At 56.9% G+C, this 17,567-nt stretch overlaps 1 protein-coding gene across 5 annotated transcripts in view; it reads right to left on the bottom strand.

Annotated features, from left to right (window-relative positions):
• The window catches only part of RAP1GAP (RAP1 GTPase activating protein), a 70,126-nt gene that overhangs the window by 25,964 nt on the left and 26,595 nt on the right, over positions 1 to 17,567 (bottom strand). For 3 of the 5 annotated variants that reach the window (NM_001076888.1, XM_015460372.3, XM_024975609.2), the window contains 1 exon segment: positions 6,249 to 6,342. Coding sequence is in view for 4 of the 5 variants with exons in the window: in XM_015460372.3 (XP_015315858.2) it covers positions 6,249 to 6,342 (94 nt within the window). In the remaining variant the exon portion in view is untranslated. 5 annotated transcript variants of the gene reach the window in all.

Raw genomic sequence — 17,567 nt, 5'->3', positions numbered from 1 at the left:
AACACGGTCTCACTGTACCAAAGAAAGCAAACACACAGAAACCCACCGCACAAACCCACCAGGTCTGTGTGCACCACTTCTTAGACTCAGAGCTACACACGAACACACACAAACACATATCAGTGTTCTATGTCACACAACAGCACACTCCCTCACACACACACAGGTCCAAGTCCCCCAGGAGCCACACACACAGAGGCAAACCCATCCCTGTGTTTTGCTCTGCTTGCTTTTAGTCGCTCAGTCCTGTCCAACTCTTTGCAGACCCCACGGACTATAGCCTACCAGGCTCCTCTGTCCATGGGATTTCTCAGGCAAGAATACTGGAGCAGGTTGGGTTGCCATTTCCTTCTCCAGGGGATCTTCCCAACCCAGGGATCGAACTCCAGTGCCTCCTGCAGTGGCAGGTGGGTTCTTCACCACTGGGCCCCCTGGGAAGCCCCACCTATATGAAAATCTGTGCAACTGCACCAGTAATTGCACACAAAGCTACACAGACACCACACGACTGCTCTCAAGACCGTGTTTTGAGCGATACAATAACACGCGCTTGCAGACACAGGCAGGTATGTTCATGGAAGCGGAGCCACAGAGCCCCACCCCCACCCACAAGCTCACCGTCCCCGTCAGAGTCACACACCCTGTGTAACAGACACGCCAGACTTGATCCCACAGCACTCGGAGAAAAAGAAAAAAAGCATGCAATAGCTAGGGGAGTGCTTAATTGCCAAGGATGAGGGGCTTGGGTCTGAACCCTCCCCCCAACCACGCAGACAGAGCTCTGTGAGAGATCACCAGACACGGACACCCCTCGTGCACCCCGCTGTGAGGCCTGCCCACAGAAACGCCCACCCTGGAAAACGCACGACAGGTGTCCCAGGAGATGGGTGACCTGCGGCCCTCGTGGCCACACCCGACACTTGAGAGCTTGGAAGAGACAATTCCACAGCAGTGCCGGCGGAGACCACAGACTCACAGTCCAGGCAGGCAAACACGCCTGTCAACTAACACGCTGTACAGCGAGCAGCGTCTGTTGTACCTTGTTCAGCAACAGCGGTCGTGTGCCCGAATGAGCCACACAGCCTCGACCCAGCACAGGCCCAGCGCCGGCCATCCCGGGGCACCCGTGTCCTCCAGGACACCCCACTTGGGGTGACCTCACACGGCCAGGAGCAGGCACCAGGAGTCGCAGCCACCTAACACTGACACAGGGCTCACTGTCACCCAGGGCACGCACAGCAACAAGTGACACCGCAGATCCAGCCTCACTCGTGCACCAGACGCCCTGACACAGGAAAGGCTGGGAGCCAAGTGGCCCAGGGCTCCAAGCAGAGTTACATGGTGACATCCAGACCCCTCGTTAAGGGGGGGAGGGGATGATGAAGTGGTCCCAAGGCTATCGCGTGCGCGCGTGCACACACAAACACACACACGGAGTGCCCCTCTAGCCCAGAGCCACAGCACCACCATGGGCACTCTGTTGCTCAGGCAGCTGCAGAAAGAGCCCAGGGCCTGGGACCCCAGGACAGGGGTGTGCCCTGTGGCCGCGGTGGCCGGGTGTCAGACCAGAAGCGAACACACCCTCCATGACGGAGCCTCGCACACCCGCCCTGCCCGGGACAGAGCCCGCCGGGCTCCGAAGAAGTTGGGCCGAACCGTCTCTGGCGGGCACCCCTCGGCCTTCGCCCCGGTCCTCACCTGCCAGCCGGCCCCTGCAGGCAACGATCCTCTCCGGGGACGGCCGGGGGGCGCCAGGGGCCGCGGCTGCGCCATCCCGAGCCCGGCCCGGCCCCGGCCCCCCGACCCCGGCGTCGCTCCCACTGGCCCGGCCGGCTCCGGCCCGCGCGAGACGCGCCTGGGTCCCCGCAGTGCCGAGCTCCGCGCTCGCGGCTCCGGGCTCCGGCGGCGCGCTGCCTGCGCTGGGCTCGCCGGGCGGCCGGGCCCTGAGGGGGCGGGGCGCCAGGTACGGGCGGCGCGGGGATGAGGCGGGGCTTCGGGCATCCGGGGCGGGGAGACGGGAGGCCCCGCCCCGCACGGGCCCGGGACACTGCGCCTGCGCGCTCTTGCCGGCGCCCGAGCGGACACCAGAGCACCCGGTCTGTCCGGTGCGTCCCTACCTGGTTTCCTATAACGTCCTTCTTCTAACCTCTCTTAACCCGGTCCATCCTAAAGGAAATCAGTCCTGAATATTCACTGGAAGGACTGATGCTGGAGCTGAAACTCCAATACTTTGGCCACCTGATGCAAAGAACTGACTCAGTGGAAAAGACCCTGATGTTGGGAAAGATTGAAGGCGCGAGGAGAAGGGGACGACAGAGGATGAGATGGTTGGATGGCATCACCGACTCCATGGACACGAGTTTGAGTAAACTCTGGGAGTTGATGATGGACAGGGAGGCCTGGCATGCTGCAGTCCATGGGGTCTCAAAGAGTCAGACACAACTGAGTTACTGAACTGAACTGAACTGAACCTCCTCTTGGGTACTGTGCCTTAGGGCCTCAGAGATGGGCTTCTTGGGCTGGGCTTTGAAGTCGGGAAGGAAGCGGCGGGGATGGGAGGCTTAGGTTGGAGACAGGGGTTTTCTTGAGCATCTGCTTAATGTTGGACCCTTTGCAAGTCTGATCCTCTCCCCACAACTCAAGAGGTAGGAATGTTATCCCCATTTTACAGAAGAGAAAACTGATTCCAAGAGATAATGTATGCTCAAGATCACACGGCTAAGAAAAGATAGAACTAGCAATCCACCTCCATCCCCACCAATGCCTGACAGGCAAACTGGTACCCTGGTTTCCCCAGGCCCCAGGCCCATACCTGTCCCTTACTGCCCCTGACCCTGGGGAGAGGGCAGGAACAGGGGTGGCCAAGGCCCCATGCGTGGAGAGGACTTCAGGATATGTGGGTTCTAGCTCTGACCTTGCTAAACTTGCTGAGTAGACTTGAGTAAGCCCTTGCCACCTCTGTAGGCCTCAGCTTCCCCATCTGCAAAATACAATGCCTCCGCAGGCCCTCCAGCTGACCCTGCACTGTGTCTGCCACTGTGAGTGGGAGCAGGGCCGCAGCACCCCCTCCCCAGACAGATGCTGGGAAAGCAGTAATTGCTTCCTGAGTTCTGGCCAAGTCAACACCAGCTGCTTCGGACCCTACAGGGCAGGGCTGCCCACCAGCTCAGTACCCAACCTCTCTTCAGCTCCCTGAAGGAGTTGTTGGCAGCTACACACCACCACTCTCCATCTCAGGGCCAAGGGCTCCTGGAAGGAAGGCACTGCACCTTCCTTTCCCCTAGACCTGGCCATGGGTCAGGCTGGAGCCCAGGAAGCCAGCGGGAACCCTGGAGATGTGTGTTCCAGACACAGCGTAGCTTTGTTTTTAATAATTAACAGCAGCAAATATTGATTTATGCAGGCACTTTCAGGCCTGAGCGCTTCCGGGCACCCATCAAAATGCAGCCAGAGAAACATTCATTCCCACACGGGGAGGAGGCAAGAGCTGCTTGCATCAGTGGAGACGTGTGTGTGCCAGGAGTGGAGAGTGCGCACACGTGTGCCTGCAACTGTGTGTGTGTGACTCTGAGAGCAGATGTGACTGTGTGTCTGTACACATGTATCTGTATATACATGCGTGTGTACACGTGCAAATCTGATTACATCTGCAGACATGTGGATGTGCCCGTGTGTGTAGGTGTGGGTAGGCTGTATATGTAAACAGGTGCAGATTTCTAAATCCTCGAGTAGAAAAACCCCTACAAGGGAACAGGGTAGGAGGGCCTTGGGTAGCTCTGTGTCTCTACAATGTGGCTTCCCAGAGAGAGAGATGTCCCTTCTGGGTGTTCTCTCCTGCCCTGGGAACATAATGAGGCCAATCATCCCTCAACTTCCTGATTGCAACTTTCCAAGATTACTTTCACAGTCATCATCCTTTTGCAAATGGGCCTAGTGGGTAGAGAAGAAACTGTCCCCTCTATTTTACAGACAAGGACCTGAGGCCCAGGGAGGGGCAGGGCTTTGCCCACTGATGCACGGAGGTCACCTGCTCCTCAGACTGGCTCCGCCATCAACATTAATGTGAGCAGAGCCGGGAGAGGGGGACGGAGAACATGTCACAGACCTGGGACCCCTCACCCCTCCCTGGTTTGCTGGGGACCCAGATGGATCACTCAGTCTCTCTGGGCCTCGGTTTCCTTTCCTGTCAAAGGAGAACAATCCATCGACTGTGTCTTGATCCTGGGATGGGTGTGGGCTGTGGGACGGGGCAGTCTGGAGCCCGCAGCCGTCTGAGCCTATGTTGGCACAAATGGAGGCTTCCGGCCGAGCTGGGCAAGAGGCCAGGAAGCCTGGGGGAGACAGCCCAGCGCTAACCTGAGCAGGCAGGACTCAGGGAGATGGGCTCTGCTAACCCTCATGTTTCTGATGGGAACACTGAGGTGCAGGGAGGGGAAGTGAACCCAGGCCTCCTGCCGGATGCTTAGGGGGACAAGGACTGGGAACCTCACTTCTGAACCCAGCTGCCATGGAGTCGCTCCCTTCCAGGTCCCAGGATCCACATGGCCCAGTCTTGGGCTGTTACCCAGGCACAGACAGCAGGAGAGGATCTCAAGGACCCCCTGATATAGTCCCTAGGACCCACACTTGGACCCCCTTGGAGGTGGTGATCCCCTGAAAAGTACAGTATTCCTTGGCCATGTACCATTCCTGACCTAGGAGGGGTACATAACTCTTGTTCCAGGTCAGAATTCTGGGCGAGAAGCTTGGCATATCCTGTGTCTGCTATTTATTGGCTGTGTGACCTTGGGAAAACCACTTTACCTCTCTGGGCATCTGGATCCTTATCTCGAGAATGCCTACCACCCAAGGTTTGATAAAAGGACTGAGAAGCACGATACCTGTGCACACGCTTTAGGATCCGAAGAGTGTACTACACGAGTGAGAGCTTACTGCCCTCGGCATTAGAAATTCCACCAGACTAGGCACCCTGCTCAGACTACATGAGTTCCGGTCCTGGACCCATCACATCCTACCTGTGTGTCTTTGCGCAAGTAACTTAACCTCTCTTAGCTTCGATTTTCTCATCTGCAAAATGGGACTAAGAGGAGTATTAATATAAGTCCACAGTAGTTATAGTTTGGGGACGAAATGAGATCCTGCATGCAAAACATTAAGAACCCACCCATTAACTATTAAGCCCATGCTGCTGCTGCTGCTAAGTTGCGTCAGTCATGTCTGACTCTGTGCGACCCCAGAGACAGCAGCCCACCAGGCTCCCCTGTCCCTGGGATTCTCCAGGCAAGAACACTGGAGTGGGTTGCCATTTCCTTCTCTAATGCATGAAAGCGAAAAGTGAAAGTGAAGTCGCTCAGTCGTGTCCAACTCTTAGCAACCCCATGGACTGCAGCCTACCAGGCTTCTCCATCCATGGGATTCTCCAGGCAAGAACACTGGAGTGGGTTGCCATTTCCTTCTCCAATGCAGGAAAGTGAAAAGTGAGAGTGAAGTCGCTCAGTCGAGTCTGACTTTTAGCGACCCCATGGACTGCAGCCAACCAGGCTCCTCCATCCATGGGATTTTCCAGGCAAGAGTACTGGAGTGGGGTGCCGTTGCCTTCTCCGATTAAGCCTGTAGTAAATCTCAATAAATGCTTGTGGTTATTACTACTGATCCCCTGAAGAGGTTGTTTAGTTATCTATCTCCTAACCAGACCATGGCTCCTTGAGAGCAGGGTCCGTGTCACATCGATTTCTGGCACCTCAGCACCCAGCAGAAAGTTGACACAGGTCATGGGCCAGGCAAACATTTGATTTCGAGGATAACAAGAACAGCCTCATTTACAGGGCTTTTACTCTGTGCCAGATATTATGCACAGTGTTTTATCATCACTTTTTCACACTTTACCCCACCTCACAGGGCTCCTCTGAGAAGCAGCCCTGTGAAGTGGGATATTCTCATTACACCCGATTTACAGCTGAGGAAATGGATGGTATTGTCGATAATGAAGATAAGGAAGAAAAGCTGTTCGGCCAGTTTATTCCCAGCTGTTTCTCCCCCCAACCTTACTACAGACCCTGGTTCAACCTCTGAGACTGTGTCAGGTCCATCACGGGCAAGGAGCGGTATCCCCTTGGGGGGCTAAACCTCAAGCCCCATCTACCCAAACATTTGGCCTCTGCCCAGCAGTCACTCTTAGATATCTCCTGGCCCTGGGGTGGGGGTGGGGGGTCCGCCAGACCGGGGGCCACGGGCAGGCGAGCACTTACCTTAGGTTGGAATGAAGCGGTCTGAGAGGGAACTAAATCCACTCTTGGCAGGTCTAGTGCCTGAGGGAAGCGCTGGTTCTGCCCATCACTCCTCCTGGAAGAGAAAAAGAGTCTGAGGTCAGGGAGGGCCCCAAGTCGGGAGATCTGTGAACTTTGGGAGGAAGAGTCATTCTCAGAATTGGGGGATGTTAGGGGAACAGATTTCAGAAAGGAGGGGAACCTGGATTCCCCAGGAAGCAGGAGGCGAGCAGGGCTTCCAACCTTTCCCAGAGGTCACAGTTATGGACAAAGTGTCCCTGTAAACTCTCCATGAGGCCTCCCGAACCCACACTCCCAAATCACTGCAGATGGTGACTGCAACCATGAAATCAAAAGACGCTTACTCCTTGGAAGGAAAGTTATGACCAACCTAGACAGCATATTAAAAAAACAGAGACATTACTTTGCCAAAAAAGGTCCGTCTAGCCAAGGCTATGGTTTTTCCTGTGGTCATGTATGGATATGAGAGTTGGACTGTGAAGAAAGCTGAGCACCAAAGAATTGATGCTTTTGAACTGTGGTGTTGGAAAAGACTCTTGACAGTCCCTTGGACTGCAAGGAGATCCTACCAGTCCATCCTAAAGGAGATCAGTCCTGGGTGTTCATTGGAAGGACTGATGCTAAAGCTGAAACTCCAATACTTTGGCCACTTCATGCGAAGAGTTGACTCATTGGAAAAGACCCTGGTGCTGGGAGGGATTGGGGGCAGGGGAAGGGGACGACAGAGGATGAGATGGCTGGATGGCATCACCGACTCGATGGACATGAGTTTGGGTAGACTCTGGGAGTTGGTGATGGACAGGGAGACCTGGCGTGCTGCGATTCATGGGGTCGCAAAGAGTCGGACACGACTGAGTGACTGACCTGAACTGAACCCATACTCCAGCCAAGAGGATGTCCACAGCCCATTCTAAAGATGGGCAGACTGAGGCAGGGGTTGGGGGTTGCTGTATAGGGCTGAGCCCTGACCTCTGGACTAAGCAAGGCACACCCGTCCCTGAGCCTTTAGGGAGACAGCAGCCTTCAGGCTGAAAAGCCACCTGGGCCATTGCTACTATTAATGACAATAACAACAGCAGACACTCACTGGGCCAACGACATGCCAGGCCCCTGCCAAGCCCCTCTTTCAGGCCCGAGGGCACAAGAAGTCATCACACTGGTATTCCCAGTGTACAGGTGAGGCCCCAGAGGTATGCAGAGGTCCCATAGCTGGTCAGTGGCCGAACCAGCATCTGTGTGATGCTTGACTGACTCCAAGCCCAGACTCTGGGCCCACACCCACACCCTCCCGAGGACAGGAAGCAGGTCTGGCGAGGGTGAAGTCAGCTCCTGTTATCCTAGAAAGACTGCCGAGGAGGCCGCTTCTGGGGTCAAGGGGAGGAAGTGCCCAGTGGCTCCCGGGACCCAGGTGGCCCAGGACGGGCAAGCAGGCCCGGCTTCCACCCACTGCCGAGGGCCACCCTGACGTGGCTGCTGCCCCACCCCAGTCCCTCAACCAAGGCTGGTTCCTGGGAGGGTGAGTCATTCAGCCCACGGCCCGCTTGAGTCAGGGCTGAGACCGCCACACCCCAAGAGGGGAAGGGACTGTGGAAACCTGGCCCAGGAAGGAGACCCTGAGAGAGCTCTGTGTCCCCTCCCGCTCACCTGGGCCCAGCTACTCAGGGAGCAAGGCTCAGAGGGACTGTCCATGGCCCTGGTGGGCTAGCGTCTTCCCAGGGGACCCTGCACTGGGCGGTCTCGATGCACAGGACAGACATGGTGGCAATGACGTTTGAGGCCTGTGACATCGTTGTAGGAGAGGTACGCCCAGGCACTTACTGGCTGCGTGACCTTAAAACAATGACGTACTCCTCTCAGCCTAGGTTTCCAGAAAAAAATTAAAAAATTGCATCCTAGAGCCTGGGCAGCTAGAAGGTGTTCACTCAATGAATTCTTTCTTTGATTCATTCGCTCGTGGTAAACTCTGCCTTCCCACATCAGGGTCTCATTAAGTATTTGTTAAACGGATGAGTGGGTGAATGAGTGAATGTTGGCAGTAGGCAGGCATTAAAGGTTTGTGAGAAAGAATGGCCTCCACACGGGTTTCTGCAGATCACAAGGCCCGGTGACGTGGGGAGAGACTGGGAAGTGAGGGTGGGTGGAGAGAGGCCCACAGAAATGGTCCAGACACATTCCACTGAGGCTGCCACGGGGACCCTGCAGACAGACCGAGTGCCTGGAACTGTGTCAGGCGTGTTACATCCTCACTACTCTGCAGGGAGGTCGGCATTATTTACCCCTCCCTTTTACATATATATATATATATTTTTTTTTTTTTTTGGCTGCGTTGGGTCTGAGTGGCAGCACACAGGATCTTCGATCTTCCTCACAGCATGCGGGATCTTCGGTGTGTCAGGCCAATTCTTAGTTGCGGTGTGTAGGATCTAGCTCCCTGACCAGGGATGGAACCCCCCTCTGCATTGGGAGCGTGAAGCCTTAGCCACTAAACCACCAGGGGTTTGTAAACCAAAAGGGGTTTGTAAAAAAAAAGAAAACAACCTTTTTTACAGATGGAAAAACTAAAGCTTAGAGAGATGAAGCCACATCGCCGAGCAAGCGGATGACAGAGACAGAATTTAAAATCCGTGCCCTAGACCGATCAGGGCCAGTGCCAGCAGGATGGACAGCAGAACCTGGAAGTCTGAGAGCTGAAGCCAGGGGATGCCGGCTCCCCTTGACCGTGAGGACCACTGTGCTGGGAGGTGTGTGCCCATGACCGAGCTATTCCGATGCTCTGCTTCTGTCCGATGCTTCCCACACCCCAAGGCTCCGGCTGTGGCCACTGCAGGTCAGCCTGGCAGCAGCTCCCCCACACGCTCCTCTTCCAGCGCTGGCCTCAGTTTCCCCGTGTCCTGCTGCCTCTCTCACTCAGGACTGCTCACGCGGGTGCAGTCCTTGGTAGGTCTCTCAAGGCAGGTGGGCTCTGGCTTCTGCCACAGCCCCTCAGCTCTCCACTTCCTGGCGGGCCTGAGTCTCCCCCTCACGGGCAACTCCTCCACCTACAAGGTCACTGCCGGGGTCCTAAGATGCCGGGCCCAGGAAGGCCTCCGGGATGAGGATGGACCAGGAGGTCTGAGGCTCTCGGCCCTGCCTGCCCCCACCCATCCCAGCCCTGCAGGGATTCAAAAACCACAAAAACAAAAGCCACAGCCTCCCTGTGCCTTCCGTGATTTTTATTAATCCTCACAGCTCCCCAAAGAGGCAGGTGCTCAAAAACCACCTGCTTTATAATCTTTTAATATTTATTTTAAATAAATATTTAAATAATAAATATTTAAAATAACTCCAGGTCTCAGTTGTAGCACACGGGACCTTTAGTTTCGGCCCGTGGGATCTAGTCCCCTGACCCAGAGATGGAACCCTGGCCCCCTGCACTGGGAGTGTGGAGTCATAACCACTGGATCATCAGGAAAGTCCCCCAAACCACCTGGTCTTTGCACCACAAGGAAACTGAGGTTCAGAAAGGGATACAAATTCGCCCAAGGTCACACAGTTAATGATGTAGAACAGGCATCTGAACCCAGGCTTGTCACTCCAGAGCCAAGGATCTGGACTTCGGAGCATGGGCGGCCAGCCCTGTGGACCCAGCAGGTCAGATCGGTGAAGGGAATAGTAACAGTAACAACGCCAACGGCAGCCAGTGCTGATACAGGACCAACCGTGTGCAGACCCTGCTGGACCGGCTTCACTCGTATCCCCTCATTTAATCCTCATCTTTCAGAGGAGGCAACTAAGACACAGAGGTTAAGCAGCAGGTCCAAGGTCAGGCTGATGGTAAGCGAAACACAGGGGATCCAAACCCCTGAACTTGGATCGAGACACTGCCCTCATGCTCCACTATACTATCTACTCCAGTGCTCTTGCCTGGAGAATTCCAGGGACAGAGGAGCCCGGTGGGCTGCAGTCCATGGGGTTGCAAAGAGTCAGACACGACTGAGCGACTAGCACACTGGCTCACAGTAAACAGCCGTTGCTGAGTAAATACCTTTGGAGAAATGAGTAAACCCAGCCGCTTGCCTCCCCTCTGCCGGCTTCCTCCTCCTCCTCCTCCTCCTCCTCCTCTTGTCCTTCCTCACCTCTCACACACTCCCACCTTCCCAGCCCACCCTTCCTTCTCCTCTGCCTGTGATCTCTGCATTCCTCCTCCTATTTGGTCATTCTCTTCCCTCTCATGAACCCGAATCTCTCTGTCCCTCCCCTTTCCTGCCTATCTCACCCTTGTCTCCTCCTGGTCTCCTTCATTTTGTTCACATGCAGCCCCCAGTCTCTGCCCCTCCCTACTTCTCTGGAAACCTTCCTGACCCTATGGCCTGGCTCAGTTTATTTTTTATTTATTCTTTAATTTTTTGACCATGCCACCTGGCATGTGGGATCTTAGTTCCCCAGCCAGGGACTGAACCTGTGCCCCCCTGCAGTGGGAGCACAGCATCTTGACCACTGAATCACCAGGGAAGTCCCCCTGGCTCAGCTTAAAAATGCTTTACCTTCTTCCCACACACACAGCAGCTGGGAGGTGCCCGGGGCTGACGGGGGACATGGGGAACTCTCGCCACTTCTTTCCCGTGGCCAGGACCGCAGTCATATCTGCACAGTGCACTACAGTTTGCACAGGCACCATCTCAATCACCATGGCAGCTGTGTGAGGTTGGGTTATCATCAGCCTTCTTCCAGATAAGAAAACTGAGGCTCGGAGAGGTTAAGGGACAAGCCCAAGGTCATTCCAGGCAAAGGGTGGTGCCAAGGTTTCCCTCTAGTTCAGGGCTCTACTACCACACCCACCACCGCTGCTCTCAAGGCAGGCTGACCCCACTGTCGCCCAGCCCCCAGCGGCCTCCCCATAGCAGCCCCTGGTTCTGGCCGCCACCAAGCATCTTCCCGAGGTCCCGCTCCAGTCCTGCCCTGTCTGGCCTGGACATTCCTGGACACAGTAATAGGCAGCAGCCAGAAGGGAGGTGACTTCCCCAAGGTCACACAGAGAGCTGCAGCCAGCCTGGAGTCCGGGCCAGGTACACTCCAGGGTCACCTTCAGGCCCTACAGGTGTGTGGCCTGCAGCCAGCTGGCTCTGGCTCCCCTCCCCGCTGGAGTGTCCGTCTCCCCCTGCGAAAGGGTGGGGCAGGCTCCCAGGCGGGATGGGCCAGGCCGGAAGCCTGCCGACAGCTCCCGGGTTTCTTGGCAACTGTCACTGCACCGCCTCCCCCTCCCTTATCTCCACGTCGAGGTAACAATAATAATTGCTGTGTCGTGAGTGCAGCTCTCTGTACTTTTCAAAAGCCCTCTTTATCTGCTCACGCCTGGGAGTCTCAGCGGAACTGGAGCGGAAGATAAGGCAGTCACTAGGATCCTCCACTCCCAGAAGGGTAAACTGAGGCTCCGAGAGGTTAAACAACCGTCTGGAAGTCACCCAGTGAGGCGGGAGCAGCTGGGGAGCTAGAACCAGGCCGCGCCCCAGTCCAGGGCCCCAGATGCTGCACTAGGGGGTGGGGGTGGGGGTGCGTTTTAGGGGTGAATCCACACACTGCAAAAACTCAGGTCAGATCCAGAGTGCCCTGAGTCACCCAGAGTGACCGGGGAGACGGGGAAGGCAGAGGACAGGGGACTAGACGCTGCCCTGGTCGCTTCCCACCTGTTAAGCAGCTGGAGAGCTGGGGGGTGGGGGCAGGGGGTCCTGTCTTTTTCTTTGACCTATAAAATGAGAGAGGACGTAGCCACCTCCTAAGCCACGGATTAGAGTAAGCCCAGCAGAAGTGGTGGTATTATTATTATTATTATTATTATTAGACACTGTCCCAGACAGCCCGGCCCTTCAGGGCATCAGAGAAGGGGCTGGGGCATCCGGTGAAGAGGACTTGGCCCTTCGGCCATCCAGCAAGAACTGCCCCAAATGGAGCTCCCTGCACCCCCCACGGTGGGCCTGGCTGCTGAGGACTCGCCCAGCCTCATCCCCACACACCCCCACTTCCTGCCCTCACCTGGCTGGGCTGCAGGCAGCTTTTAAAGACCAGCCACGCTGCTTCCCACCGCGGAGCCTCTGCACAGGCTTCGCCCTTTGCCGGGAGCTCCTTTTTCCTTCTTTTCCTCCCAATAAACTATCCATGCTTTAAAATTCAGTTGATGATACAGGTGAACCTGTTTGTAGGTTCAGGGCAAGAGTAGAAACACAGATGCAGAGAATGGACACGGGTGGACACACGTGTCCCACGTGTGGGGGACATGTACATACCACCACGTGTAACACGCATGGCTAGTGGAAAGCTGTGGAAGGAAACAGGGAGCTCAACTGATGCTGCGATGACCTGGGGTGGGGGGCGGGTGTGGTTTGTGAAGGGTGGGAGGGAGGTTCAAGAGGGATAAATATGCCTGATTGAGGCTGTTGTACAGCAGAAACTAACACAACATCAGCAATTATACTCCAATACAAAATAATAATAATAAATGGAAAAAAAATAATTCAAGGGGAAATTTGGTGATCAGAACAGGTGACACATGACCACCCAGACAGGAGGCCTGTGACGAGGAGCCAAGCAGGGGCTGGACAGCATGCACAGAAGCTGGGAAACTGGACTTGGGAGGGCTTGGCAGGGGCGGAAGAGGGGCTCAGCCAGCCAAGATGGATTTGTTGGGGGGGCTAAGGCCTAGGGCCTAAGGAGCCCAGGACAGCCCATTGCTGGTGACCAGAGGTCAGGGTTCCCTGGGTCCCCCTGGTGCCCATGAGACCAGCTGGTTCTACCAGCCTGGTGACACATGTGGGGAAAGGTGCAGACCTCACCGTGAGGAGAGGTGCAGAGGGCTCCTCCTGAAGACCCTCAGACCTCTGAGACAGGGCCCTTGGGAGGGGGCCTGCCCCTCAGCAGGTGGCCTGTCCCCCAGTCACAGAATCAGGTCTGAGGGACTCTAATCTCCCGAAACCAGAGATTAGAGGCCACCCTGGAACTGCTCCCGCCCCCGGGGGCCACAGAGGCCCATTGTCTGCAGAGCTCAACCATCCGGCACTGCTTGCCCCTGGCCCTGCCAAAGGTGCCAGGGAAGGTAGCCAGGGGCAGCCGTGGGCGAGTTTCTGAGAGGCTGGCCCACTCCTCCGGAAGCCCCTGGGGGGACGGAGAGGGGACACAGATGTGGCTGCTCCTAGGTCACCTTTCCCCAGGCACCTCTGACCTCAGCCGGGACTCAGGAGGGCGCGTCGAGGGCAAGGGGATGGTGCGGGGTGGGGAGCCAAGCGCTTTGATGCCCAGTAATCCTGACAACAAACCCGGATCGAGGCTGGTATCGTCACACCGTGTCAGAGACAAGGAAGTACAGGCTCGGGAGGTTGACAGATGGGCTGGGGTCTCACAGCCACCCAAGGGCAGGAGGAGAGGACCTGAGGTTCCAGGCAGGGCCCTGGGGGAGCAGGAAGGTGGCACAGGGGGCCCCCACCCCAGCTCCAAGCTGGCTGACCGCCAAGACACCCGGATCCCGGAGCTGCGCCAGGCGGCGGCCTCCCGAGCAAACAACAGGTTGGCAGCCCCGAGAGGAGGTCACGGGATGGGCCCCCATGCGGGGGCACAGCACCCGGGAGCCAGGCCTCCCATCCGCCAGCTGCCCGCCAGCGCCTCCCCAGCCCAGGTGGCCCGAGGCCCGCAGTGGCCCAAAGCCTGACCCTCTGCTTGCCCAGGACTGGCTCCTCCCTTGAACCACGGGGCCTCCTCCTGGTCCAGAATAACAACATCTGCTCGACCTGCCCAGCACTTTACAGTTTACAGACTTCCTTTGCTCCCGACCCTCTTGACAGCCTCACAAGGACCCGGAGGCAGGGAACGCTACCTCAATTCTACACGGAAGTGGAGCAGAGGTGATGACTTGCCTGAGGTGTCACCCCTGAAGCCCCAATCCAGCTGCTCGCCTCCTTGCCCACGTTGGCATGGGACAGCTGAGCAGTGGGCCCCCCTTAGCTCCCAGGGGAAGGGCGTGCAGGGCCCTTCCCAGTGCCCGTGCCCGCCTCCCCCCCATGCCCTTGCCCAGCCTCTGCTGCCCAGGTTGCCCACATCTCCAGGCGTCCCTTCGCCCGCTCGCTCCATCACCCCCCAACCCCTCGTGTGCTCTGCATTTCAGTGCTTAGTCACTCCCTTGGGACTCCCGTCCTGACACCCTCTCCGGGGCCAGAGAATAGTGCCAGGCGTGGGTATCAGAGCAAGGGTGGGCCGGGCCTCCCCTACCTCAAAGCAAAGCCCGGTGACACCGCCCAGAGCTCTTCTCTGCCCTGTGGCCTCCCTGCTCAGACACTGCACCCTGCAGAGGGGAGGCCCTGTTAAATCCGACCCTCTCCCTCCTAGCCAATGGGTTTTGCCGCCTCATGGGCTCCAGCCCGCTGGTGGGTGGAAGCTGAGTATACAGTAGGTGTCAATACATTATAAATAAGGTCCTGGCAGAGAGAGAGCATCACTTCAGAGGTGTGGGCTCTGGAGTCAGACTGCCTGGGTTTGTATCCTAGCTCTGGCACTTAACAGCTTGTGTAGGGGGGCTTCCCTGGTGGTCCAGGAGCCAGGACTCCATGCTCCCAAGGCAGGGGGGCCCAGGTTTGATCCCCGGTCGGGGAACTGGATCCCACGTGCCGCAACGAAGACCCGGTGCAGCCAAACATAAATAAAACACCAGCAGCTATGGGACTTGGGCAAGTTATTGAACCTCTCTGAGCCTCAGTTTCCTCGTCTATAATATGGGGATAACAGTGGTGTCTGCCTCCAAACGTTGACATGAGGGCCATGTTGAGTTCATACATGTAAAGTGCATAAACATTCGCCACAAGCACCTCTTGACCTTCCCTTCTCTCTTTCTTTTTTCCCTCCCTCTGTGGGCTGCTGCGGACTGAGACAGGGCTCCCGGGTGAAAGTCGGGAGATGGGAGACTAGGCTCCAGCACGAGAAGCAGTGCAGCGAACAGAGCCACGTAAGGTAGGGAGCACCTGTCGAGCAAAGGCAGGCAGGGGTGAAGGGGGAGATTCCAAAGTACGGGAACCAGAGGAGTAAGGGGGGCACAGGGATTCACTAGAGGACCTGCCAGGCGCCTGCCCCATGTGGAATCGAGTCCTCTTGACTCTCCGGCCTGTGGTCAAGGGCAGAGGCGGTGGATACATTCTTTCAAGGGAATGGACTTCCCTGGGTCTCCTGGGGCACATGGATGGCCTGCCTCTCCCATTAAAGATGAAAACGTGCACACTCTGCCCCAGTCACTCCACTTCTAGGCATTTATCCTCCAGAAATGCTTACCAAAAAAAGACACAAAATGACACGGACAGAGACCATTCACTGCCGCAGGGTTTGCCGTGGCTGAAATCTGGAAGCTGGTTACATACACACGGCACGTGCAAGCCACGGAAGGCCATGCGGTGATGACAAAGGAGGTCTCGAGTCCTGACGGAAAAGGGGATTTGAGGCCTGTTGTCAAGTGAAAAAAGCAAGTAGCACAACAGAAATCTCCCTTGTTAAAAATGTTCAGTTACAGGTAAAAGCTCACATGAGTTAGCTCTAGGAAACAGGATGACCAGGGCTTTCTGTCTTCTACAGGATACATTTCTCTGCACTGTTTGAATTTTTATAGTGAGCACGTATTATTTTTGCCATCAGAAAAAAATAAAAGATTAAAAACACTGAGCCTCACGTGTCAGCTCACTGAGACTCTGACTCTTTTTCTGCAGTCACCCTGAGAAGGAGATATTCCTCACTCCAAGGAGAGGCTAGCCCAGGGGACATTGAATACCACGATGGCCAAGGTCACCCCTGGCAGGAGTGACAGAGCTCGGCTGTAGCCCTCGTTCTGGCTGACTCTGAAGCTCACGCTCTTCCCCCCACACCAGGCAGGGAGGAGGGAAGACAGGAGAGAAGCTGCCCAGGATGTTCCCTGGGACTGAGCTGTCAGGTCAGGGGAGCGTGGCCAGCCGGGGCCAGCCTGTGTGGGGACCAGGCTGTCTGCCTCATTTGCAAATGCAAATAAATGCAGGCTCTGCTGCAGGAGTCAGGTCCCTGCCCTGAGCTGCCCCAAGCTAGCAGGCTGGCAGGCGCCCCACCCCACCCCTGGAACCACTCCCCAAGGCCTCAGCATCACCAGGCCAGTGGGCACGCACTGGGGCTCTTGCAAGTGCCTGTGAAAGTACTCCCTAAACTAGAAGCCGCCTTTCACGTGCCAGGATGATGGGTTACGACCCTGCGTGTGGTCGGGGAGGGGGCCATGTGCACGTCTGTGAACATGTGGAGCGCGCAAAGGGCCCCGCACCACACCATCAGCGAGCAGGGGGGCCGCACGGCTGCCACCTTTGCTGGGAGCTGGCACAGGCCTCCCTGCAGCGCTGCCTGGTGGCAGGGCGTGTGCGGTGAGGACGGGGGTGGGAGGCCTGGCAGGAACGTGAAACGTGGGCAGGAGAGAAAGCGCTCGTGTCTGGGGCGTGTGTGGGCTGCAGGCACGCACTTGTACCGATCATGCCATCCACCTGCTGAAAGGCCCCTCGTGGGTTCCCGCCACGTGCAGGGTGGAGATTCGATTGCCTCACGTGGCCCACGAGGCCCTGAGCGTCTGTCCCCTGTCCCGGCCTCCGCACACACTCTGCGTGCGTGCTAAGTCGTTTCAGTCGTGTCCAACTCTTTGCAACCCCATGAACTGTAGCCCACCAGCCTCCCCTGTCCATGGGATTCTCCAGGCAAGAATACTGGAGTGGGTTGCCGTGCCCTCCTGCAGGGGATCTTCCTGACCCAGCGATGGAGCCCACGTCTCTTACATCTCCTGCACTGGCAGGCGGGCTCTTTACCACTAGGGCCACCTGGGAAGCCCCCTTGCACACACCATATACCCTCCACCTGTTCCACCCTGCCTGGCTCCTCCCCACCCCACACCTACATGCTACAGTCTTATCCAGTCTTTCTGGAGCCCCCTTCCCAGGCTGGGTCGGCCTGCCCCTCCTACCCTGACCAGCTTTCTCAGAAGCCTGTCCCCGGCTGTCCAGATCTGTCAGTCTGGTTTGCACTTGTCACAGTGTGATTATCAGATATTCCCAGCCTCTCCCACCAGAAACCGAGCTGGGACCGGATCTGTCTGGGGGCCGGGTGCGCCGTCGATGCCGGACGCCGGTCTGCCACGTGAACGAATGTGTACATAACTGTGGGCTCGCAGTAAGCTGCCGGGACTGAAGTCGAGTCTAGGCATGTGCACAGGGAATATGCCTGTGTGTGTGTGTGTGGGGGGGGGAGGTGGCATCTCAAAGAACCTCTGGCCCA

The sequence above is a fragment of the Bos taurus genome, chromosome 2 (assembly GCF_002263795.3).
Source record: "Bos taurus isolate L1 Dominette 01449 registration number 42190680 breed Hereford chromosome 2, ARS-UCD2.0, whole genome shotgun sequence".
Classification (NCBI taxonomy): domain Eukaryota; kingdom Metazoa; phylum Chordata; class Mammalia; order Artiodactyla; family Bovidae; genus Bos; species Bos taurus.
The sequence above is the reverse complement of the archived record's forward strand: the minus strand, read 5'-3'. Positions and strand labels throughout refer to the sequence as shown.